Source organism: Phyllobates terribilis, unplaced genomic scaffold (genome assembly GCF_046119375.1).
Source record: "Phyllobates terribilis strain yellow unplaced genomic scaffold, ASM4611937v1 Scaffold_1__5_contigs__length_1240528914, whole genome shotgun sequence".
NCBI lineage: Eukaryota > Metazoa > Chordata > Amphibia > Anura > Dendrobatidae > Phyllobates > Phyllobates terribilis.
In genome coordinates this window covers 1,065,496,520-1,065,514,246 of record NW_027362761.1, presented here as the reverse complement: position 1 = coordinate 1,065,514,246, position 17,727 = coordinate 1,065,496,520, and the positions used below count along the sequence as shown (strand labels likewise).

Here is a 17,727-nt window from a genome sequence, read left to right as displayed (position 1 = left end):
GGCTGCAAGCCAAACACTGTGCATCACACATATCAGTGTGACTGGCGCCCTATGCAAACTTCATCGGTGTGCATGTATAATACTACACAGCCACCCCCTCCATGAATTGGTAGGTTAGTGAGTGGCTGTCTGCATCAGTATTTTGCACATGTGCTGCCCCCGCCTTTATCATGGAGGCTTGCTGCATCCTGCAGTGCATTGGTAATCTCATCTGGTGTTGGTAAGGCATTATCTTTTACAGGGTCTTTGGGTCCTGTCAGGCAACCCTAAAACCCTTCATGATGTAAACACGCCCAAACAGCATTCAACAAGGAGCAAGAATTGACTCAATCTTTTTGCTTTCAGCCTGTACGGAGAAAATTATCGAAGTCATCCATCCTTCAGTTCTAGCCGCAATGAAGTAAAGAAACTCTTCATTGGTAGACAGTAAGTCAAAGCATCTGGAATTCATCACTACGGCCTGATGTCATGAAACATTCCAAATGTTGATAGCCATTATACAGCTATAATCACCTTTAAAAATAAAATAAAAAAAAACATTCCAAATAATGTAACCCAAAAGCACGGGGGAGAGAAAGAGCCCACTTTCTAAGTGCATACCTTGGAGAAGAAATAAAAGCCTGTGGGAGATAAGCGCATTGCTTGTGTGCAGTGCAGAATATTCTTCATCCAGTCAAACATGAACAAGATGTTGTATCTGTTTATGCTAACACTCAGCGAGCCAAGAGACATAGTGCTGAAGGTGCAGTACATGGATATAATCACTCACATCTGCTGGAGCTTACATGGGAACTTCAAAACAATTTGCTTTCCCTAGATATATATTTACTGTATATGAGAAGGCAATAATGGAGCTCAGGACAACATGTAGCTTTAAAGATAGACTTAATATTTATCTATTTCACGGCAAACCAGATGTTACTAATGAAAATTATATACTAGTGCAAGAGTAAATATCCATAGGAGGTTTTTTCGTATTTTCTTGGCCTTGATAAGGCCGGTTTCACATGTCCATGAAACACGGATCGTGATCAGATTGCAATAACCCACAGATAATTCAGGTCAGGAGACCTGGCGTTTGGTCTGGGTATTGAGATCCGAGCACAGTTCATTTCACAGACGTAAAACTGGCCAAAGAATATATCTTTTATTAACAGCTATTTAAGGGTTGGTCCACTTCGAACATTTTTAGAAATGTCCCTCAATGATAGGTTGACCAAAGGGTTGACCCAATGTAATATATGGGTGAATCTGACAGTGCTTTGCTTCTTTGCTGTGTCACCACAGGGAAAATGAAGCATTGCATGAAAACTGTTTTACCCCCATTTTTTAAAACACTCTTTGCCACCACTTTTCTCTTAGTATCCTAAGACTATGTTCAGATGAGTACTTGACTTATCAGGTCAGTCATGGGATTGAATGGCACCATGTGCAGTGCCAAGCCCTGGTCCGCAAAGTGAATGGGTGCAAGAGCTTTCAGTTATTTGCTTGTTGTCCATAAACTGATGCAATATATTCCATGTAGACCTGATAGCGATTGGCCTGAAAATACATGTGAATGTATCCTGAAGGAGGTGAGCGTAATACTCCCCTATTATATCACTTTTCTTTTACCAGTTAAGACCTGATTTGCGCTTGTTTTGCTCACCAGCATTTCTACTGTGTATCCTGAAGGAGACATTTCTCTCTAGGTTTTCTGAACTAGGCAACCACCTTAATTTTACAAAATTCCCAGGTAGACCCCTGTGCAAGAGTCGGTTCCCACCCTCCCACCCCCCTACATGAGCAGTGCTTGACACAGTACACATGATGCACTATGTACAGGCAGGCCACCTGCTGGGGTAAGAACATATATAATCAAAGCTGCTATAAATGCCACCTCTGGGATCCTCATTTATCAGGTGGTTGGGGGTAGCACCAATTCCACCCCACTGCATCCTCCGTATACTTCAATAGAGAATATGGCTGCCCGCACACTACAGTCACCTTTCCATTCAAATGATGGAGAATGTGTTGGTTGGAAACTTGTGAACAAGGGTCAGGTAATATTTTTATGTAGCTGTAAAGTGGACTTTCAGAATAAATGTTACTTGTGGGCCCTTGGCACCCAACTACAACACTGCAAGTGTTCAAAAGGCATATAAATTGGTAAAACTCATTATGGGGACCAGTTGATTTTGATGTTAAGCCACCAAGTTGCTTCCCTCCAGAATTCTAAACAAAGGTAGAAAATGTGAGTTAAAAAAGTTTAAAATTTGTGAACAGCTCACCAAAAGTAGGATATCCACATGTCTCTATAGCTGAGAGAATATAGGGAAGGTATGTGGATTTCTCAATGGAAGAACAAGTTGAGAATCAGATACAAAATCTTAGGAAAAATGCCTACTCATTCATAGGTATGTATTAAAGTTTGTTTAAGGGGTATTCTGCTTGTCAGTTCGTTTGGAGGATTTACAAGGCTTGACTGGTGTGCCTTTATTGACATCTAATATAGACTCTAAGGACACGTGCACACGTTATTTGGTGAGTTTTGTAGATCAGTATGTGTAAGCCAAAATCAGGTGAGTAACAATCAGAGGAAAACTATAATAGAAACACGTCACCACTTCTGTATTTATCACCCACTCCTGGTTTGGGCTTACAAATTCTGATGTAAAATACTGACCCAATACTCAACGTTTGCACATTGTCTAAGACGTACTGTTTGGATAGACTTATAGGCTGAGCAATGCTCTCTGGGAAAAATGTGTACGAATTACCGTATTTTTCGGACCATAAGACGCACTTTTTTCCTCCAAAATTTTGGAGGAAAATGGGGGGTGCGTCTTATGATCCAACTGGTGGGGGGGGGTAGTGTATATTTATGTGTGGTGTGGGGGGAGCGGTATCGGTGGAGGAGCGGGGCACAGGAGGCAGCAGCCGCCCGCTGCAGCCTACACTGTCTCCGCTGCTAAAGAAAATGAATATTCACTGCTCCCCACGCCCATGGGGTGTGGGGAGCACTGAATATTCATGCTCCTTAATAGCGGTATACAGTGTAGCCGCACTGCGGCTGCTGCTGCTGCCGGCTATCTCCTGTGCCCGCTGTTAAAGGCATGAATATTCAACCTCTCTCCATGCCCATGGGCATGGGAGTGACGTCATGCGCGGCTCACATGGAGAGATCAGTGCAGGCAGACCGGACGCAGCGCTGGAGGAGAGAAGAAAGGTGAGTATGAGTGTTTATTTTTTTTTAATGTGCAGCCTGATGGGGATTAGGGGTGCCATGAATACCAGGACAGGGATTAGGGGTGCCATGCATACCAGGACAGGGATTAGGGGTGCCATGCATACCAGGACAGGGATTAGGGGTGCCAAGCATACCAGGACAGGTATGAGGGGTGCCATGCATACCAGGACAGGGATTAGGGGTGCCATGCATACCAGGACAGGGATTAGGGGTGCCATGCATATCAGGATGGGGATGAGGGGTGCCATGCATACCAGGATAAGGATGAGGGGTGCCATGCATACCAGGACAGGGATGAGGGGTGCCATGCATACCAGGACAGGGATTAGGGGTGCCAAGCATACCAGGACAGGGATGAGGGGTCCCATGCATACCAGGACAGGGATGAGGGGTGCCATGCATACCAGGCCAGGGATGAGGGGTGCCATGCATACCAGGACAGGGATTAGGGGTGCCATGCATATCAGGATGGGGATGAGGGGTGCCATGCATACCAGGATAAGGATGAGGGGTGCCATGCATACCAGGACAGGGATGAGGGGTGCCATGCATACCAGGACAGGAATGATGGGTGCCATGCATACCAGGATAGGTATGAGGGGTGCCATGCATACCAGGATAAGGATGAGGGGTGCCATGCATACCAGGATGGAGGGATGCCAGGCATACAAGGATGGGGATGGGGACCACATATAAAAGGAAGGGGGGCGGCATATATACCAGGATGGGGGATATTGTCAGAATTGGGGGACATTACCCTATACCAGAGTCAGCAGAAGACCCCCTCCCTCTTAAAAGTGCATCATGACCACATTTTTTGCTTAAATTTTTATTTTTTTTATTTTCCTCCTCTAAAACCTAGGTGCGTCTTATGGTCCAGTGCGTCTTATAGTCCGAAAAATACGCTAATTCCCTCTAAGAGTAAGAAAGCCGGTTCTGCTTTATAAATGAATAACACCTACACAAATCCAGCACAAGACCGATAATGAAATATTAAAATAATTTTTATTGAAAACAAAGTTGACAAAACACATAAATTAAAACCATATGTGACAAAACAGGTAAGATAAAATAAATGGAGGTGGAGGAATACAGTGCATGATCAAAAAGTGTTTGGTTCTTGATATCCCCACCTATAAATATAGTTGTCAAAGAAAATGCAGAGTGCAAAAATATGAATGTATAAATATAACCAATAAAGTGCCAGCGCAGTCATGTATAAATACAACCAATAAATTGCTAGTGCAGTCATGTATAAATACAACCAATAAAGTGCCAGTGCAGTCATGTATAAATACAACCAATAAATTGCAGTCTTATGTTTTCCATGGACTCAACGACTTGAATGGCTGAGTGGTTCCAATTTGCGCTGAAAATCAAAGCATGCTGCTAATTTTTTCTCATTCCGAACTGGCATGTGAAAAAAATGCAGATCTGCACTGCCCTGTAGAATAATATTGGTCCGAGTGCTTTCCAATAAAACATCGGATAGCACTCGTCTGATTTATACGCTTGTGTGAGCGAGCCCTAAATGCTAGTATTTCAGTTTAGTATAAAAGAATGCATTAAGAAATCAAAGAGTATTCCTCTAATCCCTATTATGTGTATTGTAATGACGCAAAGTCCAATGTTATTAGTTCTTCCCTTTTATTAGTGGGACGCTGACAGCCAGGAATTCCACTGAGTGTAGGCAAACAGTGCTAGCACAATAGCATTGCCTACTCGTTATCCCTATACTCCTACACATATTTCCTAGTATACAGACAAATGAGCAAAGCAATCAATCCCAAGTAGTTTTTCACACAGGTCAGCCTGTTTGATTGCACATTGTAAATCTTGGAATTCTATTTTATAGTAGTATTTTAAATTTTTGAACTATCACCCATCGACATCAACACTCATAAAAGAAAGTGATAACATTAATGCCAATGATTTATGATACTTACATAACAAGAGCCCTCCAACAAAGGTTAACCTGGCAAAGTTTTTCTTAATGAAACCAGTCTTCAAATTTGTAAATTACCTTGGAATAATTGACACCTTGTATATGGTAAAACATTGTAATACTAGACTGAAATATATCACCAAAGTCAAATGCTAAAAGCTGTAACAAACTTTTTGTTAGATAACTGGGACTGGAACCACACACACAGTGTTTGCTCAGGTCTTTTTTTTTTGCAAAAAACAGAAATAAGATCTAAAACAAAGGAAAAGCTGAAATGATAATACTTATTACTTTTTTTATCTATTCTTTGTTTGGCTCAAAAAAAGAGCCACAAAAACTGCATGTGTGATTCCAGACTTATGTTCGTTCATTCTGTGTATTCATGACTGATACACTGGGCAATGCCTACTTCAGCGCCTGAGAGGTGATACATGGCATAAGAATGCTGAAAATAATTGGTAAGCAATGGCCTTCAAGAGCCCAAACTCTATATAACACAAACCCCTGAAGAAGCCCGAGGAACGGGCAAAACCTTAGCACAGGCTTATTGATCAGTAGTTTTTACTGCATTAACAAAATTTCATCTTCTTAATGAGATGAGCACTTATTTTATTTGATATTTTTGAGTATCAGGAATAAACATCCTGAATGCTTGGAGTCCAGTCATTTTTTATTTAGTAGGTGTTCAATTCCATAGCGGTACAGTGGAAGTGAAGGACAGCGAAGATTAACTGCTACAGATTGGACACCACTAAAGGGAAAAATAGACATAACACAGAGGAACATAGATGCAGACACTAAGATTCTTCACATGGTTTTTATGCCCTTATAATTCAGGATTGGTGAATGACATGCATTTTCTGATCCTTGTCATGATTTTCCAAAAGTTGTAGCTCGAAGAACAGACAAAATAGGCATAACAGACAAAATAGGCATAACACAGTGTATCAATTTTACCTGAGTATTTCTTCTAAGAAAATCTTTAGTGAAAATCTCATCACATAGTTTTACGTTATTGATGTCCTATAGGACAGCAGTGATAATCAGGTGTAACACTGTTGAATGGAAACTTATACATCTCTTGCTTTTTATATTAGTCACAAGATGTTCATTTTTGTTGGAGTTTTTTCAATCTTTCCTACCATAGGTGCCGTTTAATTGTTCCTGGAGCATGTACCTGACAACTGACACAAGGAAGCATAGTTGCCACAGGGAGTCATGGCGATAACAGACTTTGTGTGCTGTAGTGTAGTAACTATATTGTAACAGTGAATAAACACAGTATAATACAGTTGCAGGACAAATATTAACTTTATATGATATCTAACTTTCTTATTTTTGACTGGAGTTGGTCTTTAGTAGTTGGACTTAAAGAAGCACTCCCATCAAAGTTTTTATCCTCTTAATATATTGCAGTCATTATATTATATAGCACTGTGTACAATTGCTAATTTTGCCTTTCTATCCAATTAATTGCTCCCTTTTCTCTATTCTCTGCTCTATGTAGAAACAGAAAGTCTCTTTTCCCTGCTTGAGTCATCCCCCTCTTCAACTCCTGACCCAGTTGCTTCACTCCTTCTCCCTTTCAGGGACTTTGCAGTGAAGTAGTATTGTAGTTCTAATGATGACTCATACAATAATAATAATTTTTATTTATATGGCGCCAACATATTCCACAGCACTTTACAATTAAGCAGTGACACATACAGACAATAAATTCAATGCAAGGTAAGACAGTTTAAACAGTTATGGTAGGAATGAGGGTCCTGCTTGCAAGCTTACAATCTTCCAGGGGGACACATTAGGTGAAAAGTGCTTGTTATTTCAGGTCCAGCTATTATACTAAAGAGGGATTTTCATATAAAGCTGCATGATCCGGTCATCAGCCCGTATGTTTAAGTGCAATTATCAAGTATCAAGAAGGGAGCAGATTCTGAATAATATTTAGATGGAGGGAACAGGGGAAAGTTAGGTTAGTGAGTTGAGGTGGTAGGCTCATTTAAAGAGATGGGTTTTTAAAGCGTGCTTGAAGACGTGGTGGCTAGGCATCAATCGGGTCGTCTGGGGTGCTGCATTCCATAGAACTGGCGCAGCACGAGAGAAGTCTTGGAGACGGACGTGTGAGGTTCAGATTATGGAAGATGTTAGTCTTAGGTCATTTGTAGAATGGAGAGCACATGTAGGGCGATAGACAGATGAGGGAGGAGATATAAGACGGTGCAGAACTGTGGAGAGCTTTGTGGGTGAGAGCAATGAGTTTATATTGGACCCTGTAGAGAATGGGTAACCAGTGTAATGACTGGTACAGGGTGGAGGCATTGGTGAAGTGGCTGGGCAGAAATACAACCCTGGTTGCTGCATTCAGGATGGATTGGAGAGGAGAAAGGGAAAATAGACTTCCTGTTTCTACAGTTTAGAAGGATTCAGCTAGTCTGTTTCAATCACATGATGCCATAGACCTAATGTAAAAGAGAAGAATTAGCTGTGTAGAAGTGTAAAATGAGCAATTGTAAGTATACAGTGCTATTTAATATGATGACTGCAATATATTAGGAGGATAAAAATTTGGAAGGGAGTACTTCTTTAAAAGGGGTTTATCCACTTTCAAGAAATCTTTGTCCTAGACTGCAGTTTGTTATAAAATAACAAACCATTCTTTATTCACCGTACCTATGTTCAGAGTTGACTCTTTGTTGCTGCTCCCTGTTTCCGGTAGTGGCTGCACCACTGATATTACATTGACAGCATGGCAGCCAATCAGTAATTCTGCCAATCAGTATGCATTCCGTCTTCATGTGCAGTGTGGCTGAACACACTCATTGGCTGCCATGCTGTCGACATGAGATGCGCACCACAGCCAATATTAGAAACCCGAGAGCAGCACCAGAGACTCAAAGCTGGACCTAGGGAGGGTGAATAAAAAGCCTCCTGACTTCTCCCTGACCGATGATGACAGTAGAGAAAAGGATTGGGTATGTTTTGTTAAATAAGCCTGATCATTTTGTTTCTCTCAGAGATAAGCTGCCACCTTAGGGGTCTGGCAGTGGTTTAATCTGCTTTCCTTACTGAAAACACATGCATGCTTGGCTGAACTGAGCGTGCATGTGCATGGGGAATTCAAGGAGATAGCTAATGGCTTAGCAAGCATTTGGCCAACCTCTGTTTACGGGTCATGCTAGAGTATAGCATCAGATGTGATATGCTAATGATTCTCGGCTCAATTTCTGAGCGTGAGCCAAGTATCAGTACACTGTGCTCTGATCCTCTCGCATGAGAGAATCGCAACACAGGTGCGGAGGAGACGGAGAAATTAATTTCTCCATCTCCTCCATTGCCAGCATCCGCGGGAATCGCATTGCACTTGGGTGACATCTGAGCGCATTCCGATGCTTCACATGGACCCATAGACTTGTATGGGTGAGTTCAATCCGATTCTCGCAATATGCTGCGATTGTTTTCGCATGCCGAATTGGCATGAGCAAATAATCGCAGATGTGAGCTGCCCCACAGAATAACATTGGTCCGAGTGCAATCTGATTTTTTTTATTGGATTGCACTCATCCGATTTATTCGCCTGTGTGAGCGAGGCCTAAGATGTATGGGCAGCTTTGAAGTACTACCACTGCAACAACTGTCCACTTCATGAACGTGGGTTGATCATGTCAATCATAATCATTTGCCACATTATTAACATATTGTACAATGATTCTAGAAAATGAAATTTGATTTACATGGTCTCGCCAATAGAAAAAAACATATACAGTATGTCAATATTAATAAAACAAGACTGAATTAAACTTTTAGAACTTTATATGGAAAAATAACTTTGAAAACTTTTGGGAAAAGCCATAAGTAAGCAATACATAAACATTGTGCATCCAACATTCATTGTATAAAAAACCTTAAAGAATAAAGATGGCACATCAGAATTTTTAATCAAATCAATGTGTGATATTTCACTCCCCAGTCTGCGTATTCTTGGTTGCCCCACATTCTGCAGATGTTGAGGTCATAGATTTAAATAAACTATTATAAGGCTGGCTCTGGCAAAAGTCAACATTACCCTGGAATTGAAAGCACAGTGTAGCTGCCAGAGGAAATGCCATCAATTTCTCACTACATAGCTCACATATGCCAACTGACACACTCCTTGGCAATAAAACAGAACAGGTTTATTGAGAGCTTTAAATCACCGCAGTATTCTATTCTAACTCACTCCAAAATATCACCAAGATAAGAGGTCTTATATAGTGACCCGTTATTATGCCACACAAATCGCATCTCCGCACTGACTGCATCTGCATCCATACATTGCCATCACATTTCGGAGCTTTGGATCTCCTCACCTGCCAGACGCTTCTCTCTCGCATTTTTCCAGATGACATCCAGAGCCTTAGCAGTAGAGTTTCTTATATGGTCACTCAATGATCTCCTCAGAGGATTTCTGAACGGTTTGTCCATTTTATGTAAACCTCTGAAAATCTGCATCAGTCTCTGCCAAGGTGTTTGCAGAACAAGGTGTTAATATTCAGCTCCTGCAGTCTTCACAGACAGTGCAAGCCTTACCCTTCAGGAATCAGGCAATGCAGTCCTCTCTGCAGACACTGGATAGCTCATACTGCAGGCAAAATGTTGACACGCTGCCAGCTTTGGCTCTAATGGTATAGCGGGAATATTATGCTAAGAGCTGAGGGTGGACTGGCATAAAATGCAAGCTTGTCTGTCAATAATTCATATCTACAATGAAGCGTAGATGTATACTCTTTGTTAAAGTAATAAAACTTGAAGAAAATGACAATTACCGACTACAACGGAACATTCAGAATTCTTAGCAAATACTATTCTGTTATTAACAGGATTGTAAGCTGTGACATCTTTCATCTCCGTGACTAATGTAAACCACCCAGCAGGGTTGAAAGGGGTTGTCCCCCTTTTTTTAAAAAAACAAAAACAAAAAAAACCTTATGATTTATGCTGTGATAGTTATAAAAAAAATATCTAAGTACTTCTTGCCATCCCCAGGTCCATCACTGAGTCCCTGCTGTTGCCCCGGTCTCTGTTTGTCTGCAGTGCTGACGTCACATAGATTCATAGTTTTTAAGGTTGAAGGTAGACTTACAGGGGTTTTCCCACGAACAGAATTAATTTTAAAGTTGATTTTAATCAATAGATCTTGGAATAATAATAACTTCCACAATTGAAAGTGTTTAAATAAAATGTTCCTGTGCTGAGATAATCTTATAAATCTGCCCCTGCTGTGTACTGTGTAATGGCTGTGTCTGACCGTGCAGGAACATGGTCTGATCATACCATGTTCCTGCATGATCATACCTCCTGGGTGGGAGCAGGGGAGTATTCAGATCTCACAGCGTAGGATCTCAGCTCATACTTTTTTGTGAGGTAAAAGATTTCCCTGCCTGTCTTTCAAAAAATGTTTTACCTCAAGGAAAGAATTATTTGCAATCCTGTGCTATAATGTCTGCATACTCTTTTGCTTCCTCCCCTGCCCAGGAGATGTGGTATGATCAGACCATGTTCCTGTATAGTCAGACACAGCCATTACACAGCACACAGCAGGGGCAGATTTATAAGATTATCTCAGCACTAGAGATGAGCGTTGTTCGACTCGAACAGTTCGCCAATCTCAAATTCGAGCTGTTTTGGGCGGTGTTCGAGCCGTTCGGCGAACGCGAACAATTTGAGAAAAATTCGGCTGTTCGAGGTTATGTTCGATAACTGTTCGTGCACCAAAATCATAACTGGATTTTTTCTCAGTAATGATGAAAATTAATGTTAATACGCAGTTTGAGTGTACAGCGGGGTGGGGGGAGGGGCAGGGGATGGATCTCTGCAGGAACAATGAAGATCTCCATTTTTTTTTCTCTTTCCCGCATTTGCAGTGGGGAGGTGCAATCTGTCAGCCTATCAGCAGCGCACACACGGAGCGAAGTGCTTTTTTTCACACAAGCAAGGGCATGTGTGATTGGCAGTGTATGTCACATGTCCTTGCCCTATAAGACCAAGCCATTTTCCCCGTCGCCACCATTTTCTCACTGCTGCAGCTGCGTGTTAGACGGCACCGCTGTTGCTGTGTGCGCTATACCTTGTTAATTTCAAGCCAATTTTCGCACAAATATACAGATAGCTTGGGAGTAGGGAATAGTTGTGATTGCAGTCCTTTTAAAGACTAGGTTACAACATTTCCTACGACTTTTATCAGGGAGGTCTGTGCTCTTAAATAGATAGATTGTGGGAGTAAAGACTAATTGTAATTGGAGTCCTTTTCAGGACTAGGTTACATCAGTTCCTATCAGTTTTTGCCAGGCAGGTCTGTGCCAGTGCTGTGCAAGTTTTTTTCACAGCATTTGGCTGAATCTAGCAAAGCTAATCCTTTTTGGCCTATTGCAGAGTGTGTTAGTCAGTGGAGTAGCCTATCTGTGTTGCAAGATATACCACCTGTGTATAGAATACCAATTTTTTTACTGCACCTAGTGAAGTAAAATCTTTTGGGCATAGCATCATTCTATTAGTCCATCTATACTGACCTCCATCAGGTTGCAAACTGAATATAATTTTTTTCTGCATCTAGCTCTGAAAAAATATTTGGCCTTCTAGCAGTGTGTCGGACTTTCTCTATTAGTCCATCTATACTGACCTCCATCAGGTTGCAAATTAAAAATAATTTTTATCTGCATCTACAGTACCTCTGAAAAAATATTTGGGCTTCTAGCTGTGTGTGGGACTTGTTGTATTAGTCCATCTATACTGACCTCCATCAGGTTGCAAACTGAATATATTTTTTTCTGCATCTACCTCTGAAAAAATATTGGGCTTCTAGCTGTGTGTGGGACTTGTTGTATTAATCCATCTATACAGACCTCCATCAGGTTGCAAACTGAATATATTTTTTTCTGCATCTACCTCTGAAAAAATATTGGGCTTCTAGCTGTGTGTGGGTCTTGTTCTATTAATCCATCTATACAGACCTCCATCAGGTTGCAAACTGAATATAATTTTTTTCTGCATCTAGCTCTGAAAAAATATTTGGCCTTCTAGCAGTGTGTGAGACTTGTTCTATTAGTCCACCTATACTGACCTCCATCAGGTTGCAAATTCAAAATAATTTTTTGTATGCATCTAGCTCTGAAAAAATATTTGGCCTTCTAGCAGTGTGTGGGACTTTCTCTGTTAGTCCATCTATACTGACCTCCATCAGGTTGCAAACTGAATATAATTTTTTTCTGCATCTAGCTCTGAAAAAATATTTGGCCTTCTAGCAGTGTGTCGGACTTTCTCTATTAGTCCATGTATACTGACCTCCATCAGGTTGCAAATTAAAAATAATTTTTATCTGCATCTACAGTACCTCTGAAAAAATATTTGGGCTTCTAGCTGTGTGTGGGACTTGTTGTATTAGTACATCTATACTGACCTCCATCAGGTTGCAAACTGAATATATTTTTTTCTGCATCTACCTCTGAAAAAATATTTGGGCTTCTAGCTGTGTGTGGGACTTGTTGTATTAGTCCATCTATACTGACCTCCATCAGGTTGCAAACTGAATATATTTTTTTCTGCATCTACCTCTGAAAAAATATTGGGCTTCTAGCTGTGTGTGGGACTTTTTGTATTAGTCCATCTATACTGACCTCCATCAGGTTGCAAACTGAATATATTTTTTTCTGCATCTACCTCTGAAAAAATATTGGGCTTCTAGCTGTGTGTGGGACTTGTTGTATTAGTCCATCTATACTGACCTCCATCAGGTTGCAAACTGAATATATTTTTTTCTGCATCTACCTCTGAAAAAATATTGGGCTTCTAGCTGTGTGTGGGTCTTGTTCTATTAATCCATCTATACAGACCTCCATCAGGTTGCAAACTGAATATATTTTTTTCTGCATCTACCTCTGAAAAAATATTGGGCTTCTAGCTGTGTGTGGGTCTTGTTCTATTAATCCATCTATACAGACCTCCATCAGGTTGCAAACTGAATATAATTTTTTTCTGCATCTAGCTCTGAAAAAATATTTGGCCTTCTAGCAGTGTGTGAGACTTGTTCTATTAGTCCACCTATACTGACCTCCATCAGGTTGCAAATTCAAAATAATTTTTTGTATGCATCTAGCTCTGAAAAAATATTTGGCCTTCTAGCAGTGTGTGGGACTTTCTCTGTTAGTCCATCTATACTGACCTCCATCAGGTTGCAAACTGAATATAATTTTTTTCTGCATCTAGCTCTGAAAAAATATTTGGCCTTCTAGCAGTGTGTCGGACTTTCTCTATTAGTCCATCTATACTGACCTCCATCAGGTTGCAAATTAAAAATAATTTTTATCTGCATCTACAGTACCTCTGAAAAAATATTTGGGCTTCTAGCTGTGTGTGGGACTTGTTGTATTAGTACATCTATACTGACCTCCATCAGGTTGCAAACTGAATATATTTTTTTCTGCATCTACCTCTGAAAAAATATTTGGGCTTCTAGCTGTGTGTGGGACTTGTTGTATTAGTCCATCTATACTGACCTCCATCAGGTTGCAAACTGAATATATTTTTTTCTGCATCTACCTCTGAAAAAATATTGGGCTTCTAGCTGTGTGTGGGACTTTTTGTATTAGTCCATCTATACTGACCTCCATCAGGTTGCAAACTGAATATATTTTTTTCTGCATCTACCTCTGAAAAAATATTGGGCTTCTAGCTGTGTGTGGGACTTGTTGTATTAGTCCATCTATACTGACCTCCATCAGGTTGCAAACTGAATATATTTTTTTCTGCATCTACCTCTGAAAAAATATTGGGCTTCTAGCTGTGTGTGGGTCTTGTTCTATTAATCCATCTATACAGACCTCCATCAGGTTGCAAACTGAATATATTTTTTTCTGCATCTACCTCTGAAAAAATATTGGGCTTCTAGCTGTGTGTGGGTCTTGTTCTATTAATCCATCTATACAGACCTCCATCAGGTTGCAAACTGAATATAATTTTTTTCTGCATCTACCTCTGAAAAAATATTGGGCTTCTAGCTGTGTGTGGGACTTGTTGTATTAGTCCATCTATACTGACCTCCATCAGGTTGCAAATTGAATATAATTTTTTTCTGCATCTAACCCAGCCAATAGTTTTGGCCTAATACCACAGTTTGGCCACTCAGCTCTGCTCGGTTACCATCCATTGTTTTTTTGTGCAAACAACTCCAGAGTTGTGAATTAGTTAACCACCAAAATGAGTGGAAAAAGGCCTGCTGCTGGTGGAAAGGGGAATAGGCGTGTTGGGAAGGGGAAAAAAGGTTGTGTCCGTGGGGTAGGTGTTAAAGCAACAGTAACATCTGCAGAAGAAAGACCATCTTCCAGCCAAACTAAAATGTCTACTTCTTTTAGCGGACAATGTGATAAGATCCCTTTCTTACGGCCACGCCAATCGCTTCAAATTCCAGATGAGGCACAAAAACAGCAGGTGCTTCAACGGATATCAAGTGCTCCTTTAAGTGGGCTCTCCTCCACATCAACTTCAACATCACAAATACTCCAGTCCTCAAAGGTGTCACCCCAATCGCACTTGCTTCCTCACAGCTCCCAAATCTCCAGCTGCCCGTCTGAGTATGAGGTAGAACAGATGGTTGAGTCTGCAGAGCTGTTTACTCATACTATAGCCTGGGAATCAGAGGTTGACTCCAGCGCTTCTGTGAATCCAGACGAGGAAATGATCTGCACTGATGCCCAGAATCTTTATGAGTCGGATCCAGGACCAGACGCAGAAGGTTCTGACCATAATGTAGACCCTCATTCCCAAACTGTAACTCCTGTTGGTGGAGACAATGAGGAAGACGATGATAAGACTCAAATACCTGATTGGACCGACAACTTTAGTTTTTTGTCAGGGCAGGAACAGGTTGGCTCTGAGGACGACGGGTGTGATAACGCACAGGGTGATGATGATGAGGTTGGAGATCCCACTTACTGTCAACCCACAGTCAGCCAAGAGATGAGGTCAGCAGAGGAGGTGGAGGAAGATGCTAGTGACGACGAGGTCAGGTTGCGCCTTCCTGGACAGAGACGTAGTACTGGAAGCACGTCAACAACTGCATCCTCAAACACAACTCTGCCTCTCACCACAAGTCGTGGTGGCTCTTCAGGTCGCATGGGTGCTAAGCCTTGCATAGCCTGGGCATTTTTTCAGATCGATAAAGATGACCCAACTCGTGTTATCTGTAACATTTGTCAGCAAAAGCTAAGTAGAGGCCAAAAAATACATAGTTTGAGTACTTCATGCATGAACCGACACATGGACATGAAGCATAAGTTGCAGTGGGAAGCTCAGTGTGCTACAATGCGGCCTAGCCGGCCGGGCCAACCACCGTCTGCCATATCTTGTGCATCCGCGGCCTCTTCATCCTCTGTGACTGGGGGGACAGCAGTCACACCTGTTTTGGGGCACAGACCTGCCACCTCTTTACCCGCAACAGCCAGCGTGATTGGCAGGTCATCATTTTCTTTGGAGGTGGGAACACCAGCTGGTGTTGAGCGCTGTCCGACATCGATAGCACCACCTTTGGATCAAGGCAACCTAACATGTCCGCCTGCATCTTCCTCACAGACCAGCAGTTTGCCAGGGACACCCTTATCAACCCCGTCTAAGCACAATAGCCAGCCCTCGGTCCCTCAGATGTGGACAAGTAAAAGACCATTTCCTCCTAGCCATGAGAAAGCTAAGAGGTTGAATTTCACCATCTGCAAGCTCTTGGCTACAGAAATGCTGCCTTTCCGCCTGGTGGACACAGAGGATTTTCGAGACCTTATGTCCGTCGCAGTGCCCCAGTACCAGATGCCCAGTCGGCACTACTTCTCAAAGAAAGGTGTGCCTGCGCTCCACCAGCATGTCGCACACAACATCACCGCTTCTTTGAGAAACTCTGTGTGTGACAGGGTGCATTTCACCACAGACACTTGGACGAGTAGTCATGGACAGGGGCGTTACATGTCGCTGACTGGGCACTGGGTAACTATGGTGACAGCAGGACAAGGGGCTGCTGTCCAAGTCTTGCCGTCCCCACGAGTTGTGCGTCAATCCTCTTTATGTCAAAGTTCCTCCACTGCTTCTGCCTCCTCAACCTCCTCTCGGTCTTCCACCTGCACCCAAAGCCTGTCTGGTCATGCCACAAGCTTTCTAACTGCGCAGAAGGGATCCTGCACACCTCCTTACTATGCTGGCAGTAGGGCTCAACGTCATCAGGTGGTTTTTACATTGAAATGTCTGGGAAATGTGAGTCACACAGCTGAGGAGTTGTGGTCAGCTCTGGAGAACCAATTTCATGAATGGTTGTCTCCACTGGACCTGAAACCAGGGAAGGCCGTGTGCGACAATGCTGCAAACCTGGGTGCGGCCCTTCGCCGGGGCAATGTCACACACGTGCCTTGTATGGCTCACGTGTTGAACCTGCTTGTCCAGCAATTTTTAGCCCACTATCCCAGACTAGATGGCCTTCTGCAGAGGGCACGGTCGCTGTGTGCTCACTTCCGCCGTTCGCATCCCGCAGCTCAGCGACTTACATCTCTACAGAAGTCGTTGGGCCTGCCACTTCACCGGCTAAAATGCGATGTGCCTACCCGGTGGAATTCAACTCTGCACATGTTGCAGCGACTGTGGCAGCACCGACAAGCCCTGGTGCAATACGTTCTGACGTATAGCCTGGGCCAACGAGATTCAGAGGTGGGGCAAATCACGCTGGAGGAGTGGTCTCAGATCAGGGACCTATGCACCCTTCTGCACAGTTTTGAAATGGCGACGAAGATGTTTAGTGCTGACGATGCCATTATCAGCATAACTATTCCGGTGATTTACATGCTGGAGCACATGTTAAACAGAATTCGGAGTCAGGTGGTGGCACAAGAGGAGGTGGAGGAAGTAGAGGAGGAGGAGTTGTATGCGGAAGGGCTAACATCTGCAAGGTCCAGACGGTCGGCAGCACCAAGGCGGCAGGCATGTGAGGGTGGGGGAGATGGTTTTACCAGGGCGCATGGTAGCAGCCAAACTAGTGAGGAAGGTGCAGGAGCCCAGGAAGAAGTGGAGGACGAACTGATGGAAGACTCATCAAATGAGGGAGACCTTGATCACATTTCTGTTGTGCGAGGTTGGGGGGAGAGGACAGAGGAAGGAAGCATGATTGTTACCTCGCCACCAACACAACAGGGACTTGGTGCTCCTGGATGCGCAACACACATGAGTGCCTTCTTGCTGCACTACCTGCAACATGACCCTCGAATTGTGAGAATTAGAAATAATCCTGACTACTGGGTTGCCACACTGTTAGATCCCCGGTACAAAAGTAAATTTGCAGAAATTATTCCTGCCATACAAAGGTATGCACGCATGCAGGAGTATCAGCAGAGACTGTTGCAGAATCTTACATGTGCTTTTCCACAAAATACCAGTGGTGCACGTAGTGAATCTCACAGTTCCAACTTGCCAACCGTGGGACCGTCAAGTGTTCAGCACTCAAACCGTAACAGAACCACAGTATCTGCTGGTAACATCAATTTTGCGGAATCAT

At 42.6% G+C, this 17,727-nt stretch overlaps 1 protein-coding gene across 4 annotated transcripts in view; it reads right to left on the bottom strand.

Annotated features, from left to right (window-relative positions):
* The window catches only part of DLC1 (DLC1 Rho GTPase activating protein), an 869,826-nt gene that overhangs the window by 303,218 nt on the left and 548,881 nt on the right, over positions 1-17,727 (bottom strand). Inside the window, exon 1 of one of the 4 annotated variants that reach the window (XM_073645429.1) lies at positions 9,521-9,804. The exons of the other annotated variants lie outside the window; for them this stretch is intronic. Within the exon in view, the coding sequence (XP_073501530.1) occupies positions 9,521-9,662 (142 nt within the window). The 5' untranslated portion in view covers positions 9,663-9,804. Of the gene's footprint in view, positions 1-9,520; positions 9,805-17,727 lie in introns of those variants that run through there. 4 annotated transcript variants of the gene reach the window in all.